Genomic DNA, 20,820 nt, shown 5'->3' with positions numbered 1-20,820 from the left:
AATCTCCCCGCTCCTGTCCACTATTTACTCATTCTCTCCGCTACTCCCCGCTTATACACTCTACCCTATCTCCCCGCTCCTGTCCACTATTCTCCATACTCTTCACTACTCCCCTTATACTCTCTACCCCATCTCCTCGCTCCTGCGGGCTATTCCCTCATTCCCTCCACTACTCCCCGCTTATACTCTCTACCCTATCTCCCCACATCTGTCCACTGTTCTCCATACTCTTCACTACTCCCACTTATACTCTCTACCCTATCTCCCCGCTCCTGTCCGCTATTCCCTCATTCCCTCCACTACTCCCCGCTTATACTCTCTACCCTATCTCCCCACACCTGTCCACTATTCTCCATACTCTCCACTACTCCCCGCTTTTACTCTCTACTCTTTCTCCCCGCGCCTGTCCACTAGTTCCCACTACTCCCCACTTATACCCCTTTTACACCTACGAGCACGGGTCGCAGCCGGGAGCCTGACACGGGAGCTGCCCCCTGCTGCGACCCGTGCTCGGTCCCTTTCCCATCAGCAGTCACAACCCGGCATATGCCGGGTTGGTGACGCTTCTAGCTACACGGCAGGGGCGGCGCAGGGAGATCACATGATCTCCCAGCGCCGCCCATCCATACAGTGTAAACGGGAGCCGTGTCGCATCGACACGGCTCCCGTTTACACTACACCCTACCCGGATCATTCCCGTGTCCTACCCAGGTAAATAGCCGGGTAGGATTCACGGGTCACTTGATCCGGGTTGACCCTTTTCCACTTGCCAAAAACACGGGTAAATGCGCGCCCCCGTGCATTTACCCGTGTTTTTTGAGCTAGTGGAAAAGGGGTATTATTCTCTCTACCCTATCCTCCCCGCTCCTGTCCAATATTCTCCATTTTCTCAACTCCTCCCTGCTTACTCTCTACCCTATCTCCCCGCTCCTGTCCACTATTGCCTATTCTCTCCACTACTCACTGCTTATTCTCTCTACCCTATCTCCCCACTCCTGTCCACTATTCTCCTCTCCACTACTCCCCGCTTATTGGCCCTCATTCCGAGTTGTTCGCTCGGTATTTTTCATCGCATCGCAATGAAAATCCGCTTAGTACGCATGGGCAATGTTCGCACTGCGACTGCGCCAAGTAACTTTGCTATGTAGAAAGTAATTTTACTCACGGCTTTTTCATCGCTCCGGCGATCGTAATGTGATTGACAGGAAATGGGTGTTACTGGGCGGAAACACAGCGTTTCAGGGGCGTGTGGCTGAAAACGCTACCGTTTCCGGAAAAAACGCAGGAGTGGCCGGAGAAACGGTGGGAGTGCCTGGGCGAACGCTGGGTGTGTTTGTGACGTCAACCAGGAACGACAAGCACTGAACTGATCGCACAGGCAGAGTAAGTCTGAAGCTACTCTGAAACTGCTAAGTAGTTAGTAATCGCAATATTGCGAATACATCGGTCGCAATTTTAAGAAGCTAAGATTCACTCCCAGTAGGCGGCGGCTTAGCGTGTGTATCTCTGCTAAATTCGCCTTGCGACCGATCAACTCGGAATGAGGGCCATTCTCTCTACCCTACCTCCCCACTACTGTCCACTATTCTCCTCTCCACTACTCCCCGCTTATTCTCACTACCCTATCTCCCCACTACTGTCCACTATTCTCCTCTCCACTACTCCCCGCTTATTCTCTCTACCCTATCTCCCCGCACCTGTCCACTATTCCCCATTCTCTCCACTACTCCCAGTTTATACTCTCTACCCTATCTCCCCACTCCTGTCCACTATTCCCCATTCTCTCCACTACTCCCAGTTTATACTCTCTACCCTATCTCCCCACTCCTGTCCACTATTCTCCATTCTCTCCACTACTCCCTACATATACTCTCTACTGTATGTCACCTCTCTCATCCACTACTCCACGCTTATACTCTCTACTGTATGTCACCTCTCCTGTCCACTACTCCCCGCTTATACTCTCTACTGTATGTCACCTCTCCTGTCCACTACTCCCCGCTTACACTCTCTACTGTATGTCACCTCTCCTGTCCACTACTCCCCGCTTACACTCTCTGCTGTATGTCGCCTCTCCTGTCCACTACTCCCCGCTTACACTCTCTACTGTATGTCACCTCTCCTATCCACTACTCCCTGCTAATACTCTCTACTCTATGTCACCTCTCCTGTTCACTACTCCCAGCTTATACTCTCTACTGTATGTCAACTCTCCTGTCCACTACTCCCCGCTTATACTCTCTACTGTATGTCAACTCTCCTGTCCACTACTCCCCGCTTATACTCTCTACTGTATATCACCTCTCATGTCCACTACCCCCCGCTTATACTCTCTACTGTATCTCACCTCTCCTGTCCACTACTCCCCGCTTATACTCTCTGCTGTATGTCACCTCTCCTGTCCACCACTCCCCGCTTACACTCTCTGCTGTATGTCACCTCTCCTATCCACTACTCCCCGCTTATACTCTCTACTGTATGTCACCACTCCTGTCCACTACTCCCCGCTTACACTCTCTGCTGTATGTCACCTCTCCTATCCACTACTTCCCGCTTACACTCTCTGCTGTATGTCACCTCTCCTGTCCACTACTCCCTGCTAATACTCTCTATGCTATGTCCCCTCTCCTGTCCACTACTCCCCGCTTATACTCTCTAGTGTATGTCACCTCTCCTGTCCACTACTCCCTGCTAATACTCTCTGCTGTATGTCACCTCTCCTGTCCACTACTCCCTGCTTACACTCTCTGCTGTATGTCGCCTCTACTGTCCACTACTCCCCGCTTACACTCTCTACTGTATGTCACCTCTCCTATCCACTACTCCCTGCTAATACTCTCTATGCTATGTCCCCTCTCCTGTCCACTACTCCCCGCTTATACTCTCTAGTGTATGTCACCTCTCCTGTCCACTACTCCCTGCTAATACTCTCTATGCTATGTCCCCTCTCCTGTCCACTACTCCCCGCTTATACTCTCTAGTGTATGTCACCTCTCCTGTCCACTACTCCCCGCTTATACTCTCTACTGTATGTCACCTCTCCTGTCCACTACTCCCTGCTAATACTCTCTATGCTATGTCCCCTCTCCTGTCCACTACTCCCCGCTTATACTCTCTAGTGTATGTCACCTCTCCTGTCCACTACTCCCCGCTTATACTCTCTACTGTATGTCACCTCTCCTGTCCACTACTCCCCGCTTATACTCTCTACTGTATGTCACCTCTCCTGTCCACTACTCCCCGCTTACACTCTCTACTGTATGTCACCTCTCCTGTCCACTACTCCCCGCTTACACTCTCTGCTGTATGTCGCCTCTCCTGTCCACTACTCCCCGCTTACACTCTCTACTGTATGTCACCTCTCCTATCCTCTACTCCCTGCTAATACTCTCTACTCTATGTCACCTCTCCTGTTCACTACTCCCAGCTTATACTCTCTACTGTATGTCAACTCTCCTGTCCACTACTCCCCGCTTATACTCTCTACTGTATATCACCTCTCATGTCCACTACCCCCCGCTTATACTCTCTACTGTATCTCACCTCTCCTATCCACTACTCCCTGCTAATACTCTCTACTCTATGTCACCTCTCCTGTTCACTACTCCCAGCTTATACTCTCTACTGTATGTCAACTCTCCTGTCCACTACTCCCCGCTTATACTCTCTACTGTATGTCAACTCTCCTGTCCACTACTCCCCGCTTATACTCTCTACTGTATATCACCTCTCCTGTCCACTACTCCCCGCTTACACTCTGCTGTATGTCGCCTCTCCTGTCCACTACTCCCCGCTTACACTCTCTACTGTATGTCACCTCTCCTGTCCACTACTCCCCGCTTACACTCTGCTGTATGTCGCCTCTCCTGTCCACTACTCCCCGCTTACACTCTCTACTGTATGTCGCCTCTCCTGTCCACTACTCCCCGCTTATACTCTCTACTGTATGTCACCTCTCCTGTCCACTACTCCCCGCTTATACTCTCTAGTGTATGTCACCTCTCCTGTCCACTACTCCCCGCTTATACTCTCTAATGTATCTCACCTCTCCTGTCCACTACTCCCTGCTAATACTCTCTATGCTATGTCCCCTCTCCTGTCCACTACTCCCCGCTTATACTCTCTAGTGTATGTCACCTCTCCTGTCCACTACTCCCCGCTTATACTCTCTACTGTATGTCACCTCTCATGTCCACTACCCCCCGCTTATACTCTCTACTGTATCTCACCTCTCCTGGCCACTACTCCCCGCTTATACTCTCTGCTGTATGTCACCTCTCCTGTCCACTACTCCCCGCTTATACTCTCTGCTGTATGTCACCTCTCCTGTCCACCACTCCCCGCTTACACTCTCTGCTGTATGTCACCTCTCCTGTCCACTACTCCCCGCTTACACTCTCTACTGTATGTCACCTCTCCTGTCCACTACTCCCCGCTTACACTCTCTGCCGTATGTCGCCTCTCCTGTCCACTACTCCCCGCTTACACTCTCTACTGTATGTCACCTCTCCTGTCCACTACTCCCCGCTTACACTCTCTGTTGTATGTCGCCTCTCCTGTCCACTACTCCCCACTTACACTCTCTATGTATCTCACCTCTCCTGTCCACTACTCCCCGCTTATATTCTCTACTGTATGTCACCTCTCATGTCCACTACCCCCCGCTTATACTCTCTACTGTATCGCACCTCTCCTGGCCACTACTCCCCACTTATACTATCTACTGTATGATAGCTCTCCTGTCCACTACTCCCCGCTTATACTCTCTGCTGTATGTCACCTCTCCTGTCCACTACTCCCCGCTTATACTCTCTGCTGTATGTCACCTCTCTTGTCCACTACTTCCCGCTTATACTCTCTACTGTATGTCACCTCTCTTGTCCACTACTTCCCGCTTATACTCTCTACTGTATGTCACCTCTCCTGTCCACTACTCCCCGCTTATACTCTCTACTGTATGTCACCTCTCTTGTCCCCTACTTCCCGCTTATACTCTCTACTGTATGTCACCTCTCCTGTCCACTACTCCCCGCTTATACTCTCTACTGTATGTCACCTCTCTTGTCCACTACTCCCCGCTTATACTCTCTACTGTATGTCACCTCTCCTGTCCACTACTCCCCGCTTATACTCTCTACTGTATGTCACCTCTCCTGTCCACTACCCCCTGCTTATACTCTCTACTGTATCTCATCTCTCCTGTCCACTACTCCCCGCTTATACTCTCTACTGTATGTCACCTCTCCTGTCCACTACTCCCCGCTTACACTCTCTGCCGTATGTCGCCTCTCCTGTCCACTACTCCCCGCTTATACTCTCTGCTGTATGTCGCCTCTCCTGTCCACTACTCCCCGCTTATACTCTCTGCTGTATGTCACCTCTCCTGTCCACCACTCCCCGCTTACACTCTCTGCCGTATGTCGCCTCTCCTGTCCACTACTCCCCGCTTATACTCTCTAATGTATCTCACCTCTCCTGTCCACTACTCCCCGCTTATACTCTCTGCTGTATGTCGCCTCTCCTGTTCACTACTCCCCGCTTACACTCTCTGCTGTATGTCGCCTCTCCTGTCCACTACTCCCCGCTTACACTCTCTGCTGTATGTCGCCTCTCCTGTCCACTACTCCCCGCTTACACTCTCTACTGTATGTCACCTCTCCTGTCCACTACTCCCCGCTTATACTCTCTAATGTATCTCACCTCTCCTGTCCACTACTCCCCGCTTATACTCTCTACTGTATGTCACCTCTCCTGTCCACTACTCCCCGCTTATACTCTCTAATGTATCTCACCTCTCCTGTCCACTACTCCCCGCTTACACTCTCTACTGTATGTCACCTCTCCTGTCCACTACTCCCCGCTTATACTCTCTAATGTATCTCACCTCTCCTGTCCACTACTCCCCGCTTACACTCTCTGCCGTATGTCGCCTCTCCTGTCCACTACTCCCCGCTTACACTCTCTACTGTATGTCACCTCTCCTGTCCACTACTCCCCGCTTATACTCTCTACTGTATGTCACCTCTCCTGTCCACTACTCCCCGCTTATACTCTCTAATGTATCTCACCTCTCCTGTCCACTACTCCCCGCTTACACTCTCTACTGTATGTCACCTCTCCTGTCCACTACTCCCCGCTTACACTCTCTGCCGTATGTCGCCTCTCCTGTCCACTACTCCCTGCTAATACTCTCTACTGTATGTCACTTTAGGAGCCGATGACATCACAATGAATTCCTCCATGCTACATGTACCACTGGTATTTGGAACTGGAAAGTTATAACTTTATTTTTGTTACAATTCAGGCTCATGGCTTAGATTAATGGAATCAGTTTAAAAAATCTGTTTCAGTGCCTTCAGTACAGCGGTTAGACATACAGAAATAGGCAAAGTATGGGGAAGCCTATTTACCAAATAAACTTAGTGCGACAGTCTTCCTATCGCATATCCGGATGTTGACTGTAGAGTGTAGAGGATTATTACAGGGAAAAATTACAGGAAAATATTCTTTACTATTTCAATAAAACATTTATCAAAAAATTAAATATACTGTTATTTTTCCCTGTATTCTATTTAGTTTTCTTAATTGATAGTGGAAATGGCCATGTGCGAGCTGGATCACAAATACTCATTAGCCCGCACACTGCCCCTGGCTACATTTTATTGTTAACTTGCCAACAAGGTATTCAGTTGCTGGGATAAGAGGAAATAAAAAAATCTTTGTTATCGCAGCAAATTGGTAAAATCTGTCCCACGGACATTGTATAACACACAGACACACTGTATTACACACAGACACACACTGTTTTACAAACACACAGTATCACAGATGCCCGCACAGTATTACTAACACACAGATACACTATATTAAACACAGACACACTGTTTTACAAACACACAGTATCACAGATGCCTGCACAGTAACACACACACACACACACACACACACACACACACACACACACACTTAGAGGCACATACAGTAGTATCACAGATACCCACACAGTATTATAAACACACACACACAGTATTACAGACACATACAGAAGTATCAAAGATACCCGCACAATATTATAAACACACACACACACACATACACACACACACAGGATTAGAGGCACATACAGTAGTATCAAAGATACCCGCACAATATTATAAACACACACACACGATTACAGACACATACAATAGTATCACAGATACCCACACAGTATTATAATCACACACACACACACAAACACACACACACACACACACACACACACAGTATTACAGACACATACAGTAGTATCAAAGATACCCGCACAGTATTATAAACACACACACACACACACACACACACACACACACACACACACAGTATTACAAACACACACAGGATTACAGACACATACAATAGTATCACAGATGCCCGCACAGTATTATAAACACACACAAACACACACAGTATTACAGACACATACAGTAGTATCACAGATACCCGCATAGTATTATAACACACACACACACACACAGTATTACAGACACATACAGTAATATCACAGATACCCGCACAGTATTATAAACACACACACACACACACACACACAGTATTACAAACACACACAGGATTACAGACACATACAGTAGTATCACAGATGTCCGCACAGTATTATAAACACACACACACACAGTATTACAAACACATACAGTAGTATCACAGATGCCCGCACAGTATTATCACACACACACACACACACACACACACACACACACAGTATTACAGACACATACAGTAGTATCACAGATACCCGCACGGTATTATAAAAACACAAACACACACACATACACATTATTACAGACACATACAGTAGTATCAAAGATACCTGCACAGTATTATAAAAACACACACACACAGTATTACAAACACACGCAGTATTACAGACACATACAGTAGTATCACAGATACCCGCACAGTGGAAGCCATTCCGAGTTGTTCGCTCGGTAATTTTCTTCGCATCGCAGCGATTTTCCGCTAATTGCGCATGCGCAATGTTCGCACTGCGACTGCGCCAAGTAAATTTGCTATGCAGTTAGGAATTTTACTCACGGCATTACGAGGTTTTTTCTTCGTTCTGGTGATCGGAGTGTGATTGACAGGAAGTGGGTGTTTCTGGGAGGAAACTGGCCGTTTTATGGGTGTGTGTGAAAAAACGCTACCGTTTCTGGGAAAAACGCGGGAGTGTCTGAAGAAACGGGGGAGTGTCTGGGTGAACGCTGGGTGTGTTTGTGACGTCAAACCAGGAACGACAAGCACTGAACTGATCGCAGATGCCGAGTAAGTCTGGAGCTACTCAGAAACTGCTAAGAAGTGTCTATTCGCAATTCTGCTAATCTTTCGTTCGCAATTTTGCTAAGCTAAGATTCACTCCCAGTAGGCGGCGGCTTAGCGTGTGCAAAGCTGCTAAAAGCAGCTTGCGAGCGAACAACTCGGAATGAGGGCCAGTATTATAAACACACACAGGATTACAGACACACACAGGATTACAGACACATACAGGGTTCACTACGGCTGGCCGGCGGTCGGGCTCCCGGCGACCAGCATCCCGGCGCCGGGAGCCCGACCGCCGGCTTACCGACAGCTTGGCGAGCGCAAATGAGCCCCTTGCGGGCTCGCTGCGCTCGCCACGCTACGGGCACGGTGGCGCGCTACGCGCGCCACACTATTTTATTCTCCCTCTATGGGGGTCGTGGACCCCCACGAGGGAAAATAAGTGTCGGTATGCCGGCTGTCGGGCTCCCGGCGCCGGTATACTGAGCGCCGGGAGCCCGACCGCCGGCAAACAGAAGACCACCCACACATACAATAGTATCACAGATGCCCGCACAGTATTATAACACACACACACACACACACACACACACACACACACACACACACACACACACACACACACACACACACACACACACACAGTATTACAGACACATACAGTAGTATCACAGATACCCGCATAGTATTATAAACACACACACACAGTATTACAAACACACACAGTAATATCACAGATACCCGCACAGTATTATAAACACACACACACACACACACACACACACAGTATTACAAACACATACAGTAGTATCACAGATACCCGCACAGTATTATAAACACACACACACACAGTATTACAAACACATACAGTAGTATCACAGATGCCCGCACAGTATTATAAACACACACACACACACACACACACACACACACACACACACACACACACACACACAGTATTACAGACACATACAGCAGTATCACAGATCCCCACACGGTATTATAAAAACACAAACACACACACATAGTATTACAAACACACGCAGTATTACAGACACATACAGTAGTATCACAGATACCCGCACAGTATTATAACACACACACACACACACACACACACACACAGTAGTATCACAGATGCCCGCAGAGTATTATAAACACACACACACACACACACACACACACACACACAGTATTACAAACACATACAGGATTACAGACACATACAGTAGTATCACAGATGTCCGCACAGTATTATAAACACACACACACACACACACACACACAGTATTACAAACACATACAGTAGTATCACATATGCCCGCACAGTGGTGGTCATTCCGAGTTGTTCGCTCTGTAAATTTTTTCGCATCGCAGCGATTTTTCGCTTAGTGCGCATGCGCAATGTCCGCACTGCGACTGCGCCAAGTAAATTTGCTATGCAGTTAGGAATTTTACTCATGTTTTTTTCTTTGTTCTGGTGATCGTAATGTGATTGACAGGAAGTGGGTGTTTCTGGGCGGAAACATACCGTTTTATGGGTGTGTGCGAAAAAACGCTACCGTTTCTGGGAAAAACGCGGGAGTGGCTGGAGAAACGGAGGAGTGTCTGGGTGAACGCTGGGTGTGTTTGTGACGTCAAACCAGGAACGACAAGCACTGAACTGATCGCAGATGCCGAGTTACTTGTTGAAGAAAAGACTCATATTTTGCAGGATTTTTTTGTGTATTGTGTTTTACAAGAGGTTCATATACTGTAAGTGGCCACAAGAAACCTTTAAAATGCATGTAGCCATAGGGATCATTGTGCCTTATATCCAATACAGGGAACTGGCACTAATGATACCATTTAAATGTATGTATCTATGATTTTTTTGTTTTCAGGGAGATTGAGGGACCATTCAGGGAGTGAGGGAGATTGCTACTATTTCAGGGAGTCTCCTGCAGAATGAGGGAGGGTAGGCAACTATGACACACACACACACACACACACACACACACACACACACACACACAGTATTACAGACGCATACAGCAGTATCACAGATACCCGCACAGTATTATAAACACACACACACACACACACACACACACACACACACACAGTATTACAAACACACACACACAGTATTACAAACACACACAGGATTACAGACACATACAGTACTATCACAGATGTCCGCACAGTATTATAAACACACAGACACATACTGTACAGAGGATTACAGATACGCACAGCATTACAAATACAGACAGACACTAGTGAGGACACGACACGCACTGTTTACAGAAGGAAGATAATCTAACCAGTATAGTAAATGTTAGCTATAGCCCTGGGACAACGGCTGAGAAGGGGGGTGGGGGTGCTCACACAGAGAGGAGGGGGGGCACCTGTACCAGCCCACTCCAAATGTCACCACAACATTTACACAGCGCAATAAACTGGAAGCTTTCCGGCAGCTGCTGGATTTACCCATTCTCCTGCTCTCTCTGCACCCGACATGTCATTCCCCGACCGAGTTATGTCACAGTGTACTTGGTTATGTCATAGGCACACACCTGGTTATGCCGTATGTCCAAATGATTATGACATAAGTCCACTTGGTTATGTTATCCGCACACTGGTGACCAATTATGTCACACACATGTGGTTATGACGTATGTGTAACGGGATATGACATGTCCACAGCTGGTTAGCAGGTAAAGTCCTGTTCTCACCTAGTTCTAACCCAGGAAACCAGTGTAAGGAATAAGGTTAATCCAGTCTTCATCAAAAGATGTGTAAACCGTTAACCCCTTCACTGATACAAGGTCAGTAGTCAGTTCCAGGTTTCCCAACCGGTAATCCGTTTTCCTGCTATGAGGTATATGGATTACTTGCACCAACCACATCATTAGGCCCAGCAATGAGACTCTCCGGGTGCTGGATCAGAGATAAATCTGATCGCTGACGCTCTAAATGGGGGGGGGGGGATTTTACTCCCCGCACCGAATCCTGTCACTGGCGCTGCGCAGGGCAGAATGAAAAGATAATTACAATGATACACATCAATTCTTATGGCGCCCATACACTTGTGCAATGCCCCGCGAACTGCCAAAGTGATTACCAGGCGATCATGCAATAGATCGCATGGTAATCACGTGATGGGTACGTCACCGCCAAGTGGGAGCGGCCTCTGGACGCTCCCGGCGGGTGCACATTGCAGTGCGATATATCTCATGTGGTTTTAAAAACACATGCGATCGCACTGCGATTCGATAAATATTAAGTGCAGCACATACTATCTTGAGACGCGAGATTTGACCGACGTGCCCGCGCATTGCGTCGAAAGGTACCTAAAATGTGCATACAACCCTTCGATTTCTCTCACGGATGCGGTCAAAATCGAAGGTTAGCACCTATTATCTAACAAGTGTATGGGCACCATAAGACAGTCGGCTGTAGAAATCATTACAGTGATTGCGGGGCTGATGGGGTTAAACAGCTACACCTCAGTGAAACGGTAAAATGCTATATACAGACATAGTGTACATTAGGTGGGGTTATCGTGTAGTGCAGCACCCAGTGACGGCGAAACGCAGCAGCCGGATGATGCTGTATAACCAGGCCTGTGGGTGACACTCAGGGCCTACCATGCAGTGTGCTGGAAAACGCAGAATCCTCGCCATGCTGCAAGGAGAACGCAGGGACGGCCAGGCAGTGTGTATGAGGATTACAGACGGTTTCTTATTCTCCGGATAAATTCCGCAGAGATTATTACAAGCGCGCGGGGTTATGCTCTTAAATCTCTAATCTTTCAATTGCTTTGTGCACAAAGAGAGGGGCGATTCTGATTAACTCCACAATGCAGAGCAATCTCCTCTTCTGACGAACGTTACTGGAGGCTGCGGCTCCCCAGGCGGAGGAAGGGTTAAACGCAATAAATAAGAGCACGGGATTACAGGAAATCCCCAATTCAAGAGGTTTTGTGACTCCAATGGGTTTAGCATGCAGAATGGGGAAAGCGCCCCCCATTGAGTCTGCAAGAGTTGTACAGAGAAAAAAAGAGAGGAGTATACAGTATGTAATATGGATATAATCACTATCCTACAGGAGCCGTCTCTGCAATTGTGCATGCACCCTGTGAGACAAACACAACCATAGCTGTGCCAATGGGTGACCCCGACCAGGCTGTCTGGTACACCTCGGGCACCGCAGGTCACACACACCATCTCCATGATGTAACACAAATACAATAAGCGGTGCTATCAGTTCCTGACCCAGCACATTCCCCATCTCAGCCCATCTCTCGGATATTCAGAAAATGGTCTCGCTCCACTGGCATTACCCCAGGGAATAAGGGGTTAACCCAGTGCCACACAATACCCCCATTAACCAGATGAGTTCATGCTGCAGCCTTGGCTCCGGCCTCCATGTGCATCTTATCGGCTTATCGTGCACATTCCCTCTGGGGGCTCCAGGATTAGAATGGAGAGACGCGGCTGGCTGCTGGGTGAAATTAATTGGAAAATAGCTGCCCGGTTGGGTGCAGTACAGCCTAGGGGTATGGAAGGCATCCTGGAATATGTAGTGCTTCAAGTGCGTGGAGGCACAGTAAAGTCACAGTCACATTATTGCATTCCTCACATTACTGTAATTGGTGCAATAATGTGCATGTAATTCCCCCATCATTCCTCTGTACAGCATAAATTCTCCTACTGGTCATGTTTCTCTTATCGACTGTGACATTTGCATAGCACCACCTCTCCTGTCTTGTAGTCGTAGACTGGGATATTTGGCATCTACATAGCACCACTTCTCCTGTCCTCTATATTGGGATATGTGACAGCTGCATAGTACCACTTCTCCTGTTCTGTATACTAGGAAATGTGACATTGCATAGTACCACTTCTCCTGTTCTGTATACTAGGAAATGTGACATTGCATAGTACCACTTCTCCTGTTCTGTATACTAGGAAATGTGACACCGCATTGTACTACTTCTCCTGTTCTATATACTGGGATATGTGGCACTGGATACTAGTACAACTTCTCCTGTTCGGTGTACTGGGATATGTGGCACTGCATAGTACAACTTCTCCTGTTCTGTATACTGTGGTATGAGGCACTGCATAGTACAACTTCTCCTGTTCTGTAAACTGATATATGTTATACTACATAGTACCACTTCTTTGATTCTGTGTACATGGATATGTGACACTGCATAGTACCACGTCTCTGGTTCCTTATACTGTGACACTGCATAGTACCACTTCTCCCGTTCTGTATACTGGGATATGTGACACTGCATAATATCACTTTTCATGTTCTGTATACTGGAACGTGCAATACTGCATAGTACTACTTCTCCTGCCCTGTATACTGGGGCATGTGACACTGCATAGTACCACTTCTCCTGTTTTCTATACTGGCGTATGTGACACTGCATAGTACCATTTCTCCTGTGCTGTATACTGGTATATGTGACACTGCATAGTGGCCCTCATTCCGAGTTGATCGCTAGCTGCTTTCGGTTGCAGCGCGGCGATTAGGTGAAAAAGCGGCATTTCTGCGCATGCGTACGGGCCGCAGTACGCACGCGCAAAGTACTTTCACACAAAACTATGCAGTTTTACACAAGGACGTGCGACGCTTTTCTTTCGCTCTGTTGATCGGTGAGTGATTGACAGGAAGTTGGAGTTTCTGGGTGGTAACTGGCCGTTCCCAGGGAATGTGCTAAAAACGCAGGCGTGACAGGTAAAAACGCCATCGTGCCCGGGGAAGCGGGGGAGTGGCTGGCCGAACGCAGGGCGTGTTTGTGACGTCAAAGCAGGAACTAAACTGAGTGAAGTGATCGCAAGGTAGGAGTAGCCTTTCCTGCTATTCACCATAGCCTTTCCTGCTATTCACCATAGCCTTTCCTGCTATTCACCATAGCCCTTCCTGCTATTCACCATAGCTGTTCCTGCTATTCACCATAGCCCTTCCTGCTATTCACCATAGCTGTTCCTGCTATTCACCATAGCCCTTCTTGCTTTTCACTACAGCCTTCCTGTTATTCACCATAGCCGTTCCTGCTAGCCTTTCCTGCTATTCACCATAGCCGTTCCTGCTATTCACCATAGCCGTTCCTGCTATTCACCATAGCCGTTCCTGCTATTCACCATAGCCTTTCCGGCTATTCACCATAGCCTTTCCGGCTACTCACCATAGCCTTTCCGGCTATTCACCATAGCCTTTCCTGATATTCACCATAGCCATATCTACTATTCAGCCACACCTGCTCCTATTTCGCTTGGTATGTGGTGAGTCCTTCGCCCAATATGCGAAGTCGCCTTTGGCCTGCCATACAACCACCTCTTCGGCCCACTATGTGATGACCTCCTTGGCCCAATATGCACAGGAGCTGCCGAGCTTCCAACCCAGTAAATATTGGAAATCTGCCATGCGGCACTATATCCTTTCAGTCAGTTATGTATGTTAATAGAAAATCTGTTTGTCGTCTTGCTTTGACTGTGAAAGACCACTGTTATGTCATCTCAGCCAGCGTAGAAGAGGTAAATCAACAGCAATTACCACTAACACGCTATGAAATATCCTTTACTGACATCAAAGCATGGAGGTGACTACTAATGTTCCATCACTGAGGCGCCTTCATCTGTGCTCCGGTGGGGAATGGGCTCCAGCAGCTAGATAGGTGGGGATATATCTACATACATGTAATTACATAGGAATTACCTACACACTGAGCATAATACTCAACACATGTACTGTGCACATATGTACATGTAAGGAGCCACTCGCACAGCCAGGCGCTCTACACTCAACAACCTCCATGTGTATCCTTTCTACACATGTGCATCATGTACAATCACATACACAACTCCGTTTGGGAGAGTAAAAAGGAGATTAGAACCAGTAACAGGACACAGCGGGTGAGACACATAAAGGTTCCGCTTACATCTCAGACAGTCGCTGATGCACACAGGGCTAGATTCAGGGGTGGGCATTGGAGAATCTATGCTAATGATGCAGTAGGCACCTCAGGACAAATCCAGGCGGCTGCGGCATTTGCGGACTTTTGCACAGCCGCTGCGTATACATTCACAGCTGCGGATGCATTTGCGTTCATCCCTGAATCAGGAACGTACTCGTAAATAACATTCTCACATGCCAGGAGGGGCTCCCGGACTTCAATGACTACAAAAGGGCCAAGAATGGACATGGAGACCACAGGTCCAATAATAACCCTGACCCCATACTGTTACACTGAGTAAGTATACATATATAACCATATGATACTATAGGCATGTGAACGTGTATTTACACACAAGAGCTGATGGGGGAGATTCCGAGTTGTTCGCTCGTTGACGATTTTCGCTATACTGCAATTATCCGCTAACTGCGCATGCGCAATGTTCGCAGAGCGCATGCGCTTAGTTATTTTACACAAAAGTTAGGTATTTTACTCACGGCATAACAAAGCTTTTTCATCGCTGTGGTGATCGTAGTGTGATTGACAGGAAGTGGGTGTTTCTGGGCGGAAACTGGACATTTTATGGGAGTGTGCGAAAAAACGCAGGCGTTCGAGTTCCAAAACGCGGGAGTGGCTGGATAAACGGGGGAGTGGCTAGGCGAACGCTGGGTGTGTTTGTGACGTCAAACCAGGAACGAAAAGGACTGAGCTGGTCGCAATAGCTGAGTAAGTCTGGAGCTACTCAGAAACTGCGGGGTAATCGTTACGAGAAAATTAGCGAAGCTTTCATTCGCAATTCTGCTATGCTAAGATACATTCCCAGTAGGCGGCGGCTTAGCGTGTGCAATGCTGCTAAAAGCAGCTAGCGAGCGAACAACTCGGAATCACCCCCGATGTTATAGCTTCCTGACACAAGGAGGTGGCTTTATGCTCTAGAAACAGAGCTATAAACACAAGTTCAAATGTAGAGAAGTGTCTGAAACATAATAATTAATTAGTAATACAACATCCTAATAATACATTATTACCAGTGTTGATATTTCTAGAAAAATGTGTCATTTTCAAGAGATATGAAGCTGTCATCTCCTCACCTGGACAGTACAGCCCAACTCGTCATCTCCTCACCTGGACAGTACAGACCAACTCTGTCACCTCCTCACCTGCACAGTACAGCCCAACCTTGTCATCTCCTCACCTGCACAGTACAGACCAACTCTGTCATCTCCTCACCTGGACAATACAGCCCAACTCTGTCATCTCCTCACCTGCACAGTACAGACCAACTCTGTCATCTCCTCACCTGGACAATACAGCCCAACTCTGTCATCTCCTCACCTGCACAGTACAGCCCAACTCTGTCATCTCCTCACCTGGACAGTACAGACCAACTCTGTCATCTCCTCACCTGGACAGTACAGCCCAACTCTGTCATCTCCTCACCTGGACAGTACAGACCAACTCTGTCATCTCCTCACCTGGACAATACAGCCCAACTCGGTCATCTCCTCACCTGGACAGTACAGACCAACTCTGTCATCTCCTCACCTGGACAGTACAGCCCAACCCTGTCATCTCCTCACCTGGACAGTACAGCCTAACTCTTCTCATCTCCTCACCTGGAAAGTACAGCCCAACTCTGTCATCTCCTCACCTGCACAGTACAGCCCAACCCTGTCATCTCCTCCCCTGGACAGTACAGCCCAACTCTGTCATCTCCTCACCTGGACAGTACAGACCAACCCTGTCATCTCCTCACCTGGACAGTACAGCCCAAACCTGTCATATCTCACCTGACAAATACAGCCCAACTCTGTCATCTCCTCACCTGGACAGTACAGACCAACTCTGTCATCTCCTCACCTGCACAGTACAGACCAACCCTGACATCCCCTCACCTGGACAGTACAGACCACCCCTGTCATCTCCTCACCTGGACAGTACAGCCCAACTCTGTCATCTCCTCACCTGTACAGTACAGCCCAACTCTGCCATCTTCTCACCTGGACAGTACAGCCCAACTCTGTCATCTCCTCACCTGGACAGTACAGACCAACTCTGTCATCTCCTCACCTGCACAGTACAGACCAACCCTGTCATCCCCTCACCTGGACAGTACAGACCACCCCTGTCATCTCCTCACCTGGACAGTACAGCCCAACTCTAATCTCACATGGACATTACTGCCCACACCTCTCTGATCTCCTCACCTGGTCAGTAAAGCCCAGCTCTCTGTCTCATCTCACAGTACAGCCTTACTCTCTGTGATATCATCACCTGGACATTTGAGCTCATCCAGCAGTTAATGTTCTCCCTGCCTACATAAGCAGAGTTTCAGGATAGGACAATGATCAGAGCAATAGATGTCTCTCAGGATTTATGCTACACGATCAGTGGTCGCATTTCCTTTTACAAGAACCCACCTCTTTCACATGTTCTGCCCCAGTGCCCAGTGCCAGTGCAGTCACACACAAATCGGTTCCAGCCATCTCTGCAGGCAGCGTTGTTCTTACAGGGGTAACTATCGCACTGTTTGCCACTCATCCGGGAACAGGAGGATTTCACCCCTGCTGCGTTCTGCGCCTCTGCCAGCTGCCGAATATTCTTACTGCGTCCGTCAATGAACAGGTCACGTATGCACCCCACATAGCCATAATTCAGCATGGCGGTCCACAGCTCAGTGGGCAATATGAGCCCAGCGCGGTTTTCTGGAAGTCCCCCTAAATACATGTCCCCCTCTAAGTCCAGGATCTCACTTTCCCCGCTGGCGGTGAACGGACTGCGTTTGCTGTTAACAGAGATGGTTCCTGTGAGAAAAAAATAGAAAAGTAAATTAATACAAACAATTCTTCCAAAATAATCATCCAAAATAATCGTCAACACAAGAACAATTAAAAAAATAAATAAAAGCATTTTGCACTTTCAGGTGACTTCCATTTATAGTGATTTTAATTAGACTGCTGCCCTCTGTGTTTTTGAAAGACTTTTCTACGGTCGCCATGCTTCTATTCCCACTCTATCGGAGTCGTGGACACCCACGAGTGAAAATAGTCCCTGTTGGTCGGCATGCCAACCGTCGGGATAGTTAAGGGGCGGGATATTGGTGGAGGTCATGTGACTGTCGGTCTCCCGACCACCGGTCACATGAATACCACCAGTAGAATGTGCAGACAGATTTGGTTTAGGGAGGGGCGTGTCCAAACTCAGATTTAAATTGGAGTGTCAGAATAAAGCTGACCAACATGTGTGGGCTACATGCAGAAGCAGACAGTATCTACCCTGCATGCAAACTAATACATTTATTTGCTGCACTTAATATTTACTTCAAATACAGCACTTACAGCCTGAGGGGATCTGCTGGATCTACCATTACAAATACGAACAAAATCAGGATAATAATTAAGTCAGAGAGTGATAATCATTCTGCTATTTGAAGATGACTGAATTATCTGTCTGGCAGCCGCTCTCCGTATTGCACCAGTGTACAATGCAGATTATCGGACACAGGGGGTCATTCCGACCCGATCGCACGCTGCAGTTTTTCGCAGCGGTGCGATCAGGTCATAACTGCGCATGCCGCAGGGCATGCCAGACGGCCGACTGGCGTCAATGCTTTAGCGATCGCTTTTGCCTGATTGACAGGCAGAGGCGGTCGCTGTGCGGGAGGGGGCGGTACGACGGCATTTGGCCGCCGTTTTCGGGGCGCGATCCGCCCAACGCAGGTGTGGCCGGACCGTGCGGGAGGGGGGGGGGGGGGGGGCGCGCAGCGGCTGCGTGACGTCACAAGCAGCCGCTGCGACCCTGGCAGCAACAAATTAAATCCGCAGCAACAAGTAACTCCCGGCCAGCCGCAAGAGCTGCGCTGGCTTGGTGGTTACTCTACAAGTACAAAAGAATCGCCGCTGGGTGATGCTTTTGTACATGTGCGATGGGGCTGACCCAGACATGCGGGGCGGACTAGCTCTGTGCTGGGCGTCCCCCCGCATGTCTGTGCCAGTGATCGTAGCTGTGCTAAATGTATCACAGCTACGTTCAGGTCGGAATGACCCCCACAAGCGCTGGCTCATCCGTCGTGTTCTGATGGCTACTAATCAGGCACATTCATATATGCACTTCACATAGGTGAAGACCTTTGGGAAGAGACATTGGTCCAAATGGAAAATATGTAGGAAAAAACATCATCAAGTATTTGAGTCTTCCTAAAACTATTTTCCTCAATAGCGGTGGAGAGCTGGGGACTGCAAAACTCAATAAGCCTTCTGAACATTTAGCAAAGTGTAGTCATCACTCATCCTGAGGCTGGAGAGGTACGAGGAATAACTCCCACAGAATGAATGGGCATCGGGACATGGAGACCTTGCCAAAAACAAAACTGAAGAGGTTTCGGCATTCTGTATATGTGGGAGTGTGGAATACACCTGAACTCTGCGATGATGGCAGACTCAGAAATTACGTTAGGGATCAGTGATCCTAATGCAGAGTGAAGTCCCTACACATAGAATTTACTATTAATGCAGAATGAAGCATGAAGGACAAGCAAGATTCACACATCTCCTCACCAGCCCCCTGGTGTATGGCCACTGTTGTGGACATGTTTTGGGGTAACAGAATGAACTTGTACAGACCAATCAGGGTGCAGAACATACAAACGGTCTCCTAAACACTCTTAGAACTGTTCAGCTTTGTGTGTTTGGACATCTTGCACTTTCTTGGAAAATGTTTAGTAATTTAGCATCACTTTAGATCTATCTGCCGTCAAAAAAAACCCAAAACACTCCCCCACCCCCCTACCCAAACTCCCTATAATATTCCGGACATCTCCCTCCTGACTGGTACAATTAGCGTTAATGAGTTAATTGCAGCCAGGGCTTTTATTGTTACCGATGGGGAGAAAACGCTGGAGGTAACAGGGACTCTATTATCTCTCATATCAATGTGCACTATAGACCACTGAGTACAGGAGGGTCTGGAGACCCCCATTCAATGTGATGGAAATGTACCCTCTGGCTTCTATAATGTATCCCCCTCTCCCGCAGGTCCATGACTGCAGCAGTGTGTTATATGAATTCAGGGGTGTAAATTACAGGGCTGTATATGTACAACTCATGGAGAATAATACAATGAGTTTTGGTTAATATAAAACTCGTCTGAAATAGATGATGCAGTTGAGAGTGCTTGCACTAGGCACCTTTGGAATTTGCTGCAGTTTGGGGGGGTGATTTCTGGTGTACCCATACAATAACCTCAGGGAAGGAGGGGGAGACAGCTCAGGGGCATCTATCTTTGTATAATGCAGTATAAGTGTAACCTCTTTGGGGTATTTACAGACCCTTGTTGTGCAGGGATAATTCAATCAATCTTAATGACTGAGAGGCAGCGATCTCCGCACAACTTAAATGTCAAGAGCGTTTTCATTATAAAGGTTAGTACAACAGGGACGGTGTATAAATCCGGAGAGCTCATCTCTCCGCTGCTTGATCAAACTAAGAGGGGCAGCTAGGCCAGGCTCCACGTGGATCCCATATGTCGTACAAAACCGCGTCCGTCTCCTGCACCAG

At 48.0% G+C, this 20,820-nt stretch overlaps 1 protein-coding gene across 1 annotated transcript in view; it reads right to left on the bottom strand.

Annotated features, from left to right (window-relative positions):
- The window catches only part of NRXN3 (neurexin 3), a 376,989-nt gene that overhangs the window by 172,395 nt on the left and 183,774 nt on the right, over nt 1-20,820 (bottom strand). The window contains exon 7 of the mRNA XM_063946596.1: nt 17,686-18,069. Coding sequence (XP_063802666.1) covers nt 17,686-18,069 — 384 coding nt within the window. The remainder of the gene's footprint in view (nt 1-17,685; nt 18,070-20,820) is intronic.

Source organism: Pseudophryne corroboree, chromosome 12, assembly GCF_028390025.1.
Source record: "Pseudophryne corroboree isolate aPseCor3 chromosome 12, aPseCor3.hap2, whole genome shotgun sequence".
Classification (NCBI taxonomy): Eukaryota; Metazoa; Chordata; class Amphibia; order Anura; family Myobatrachidae; genus Pseudophryne; species Pseudophryne corroboree.
This window is presented reverse-complemented; position numbering and strand designations above follow the sequence as displayed.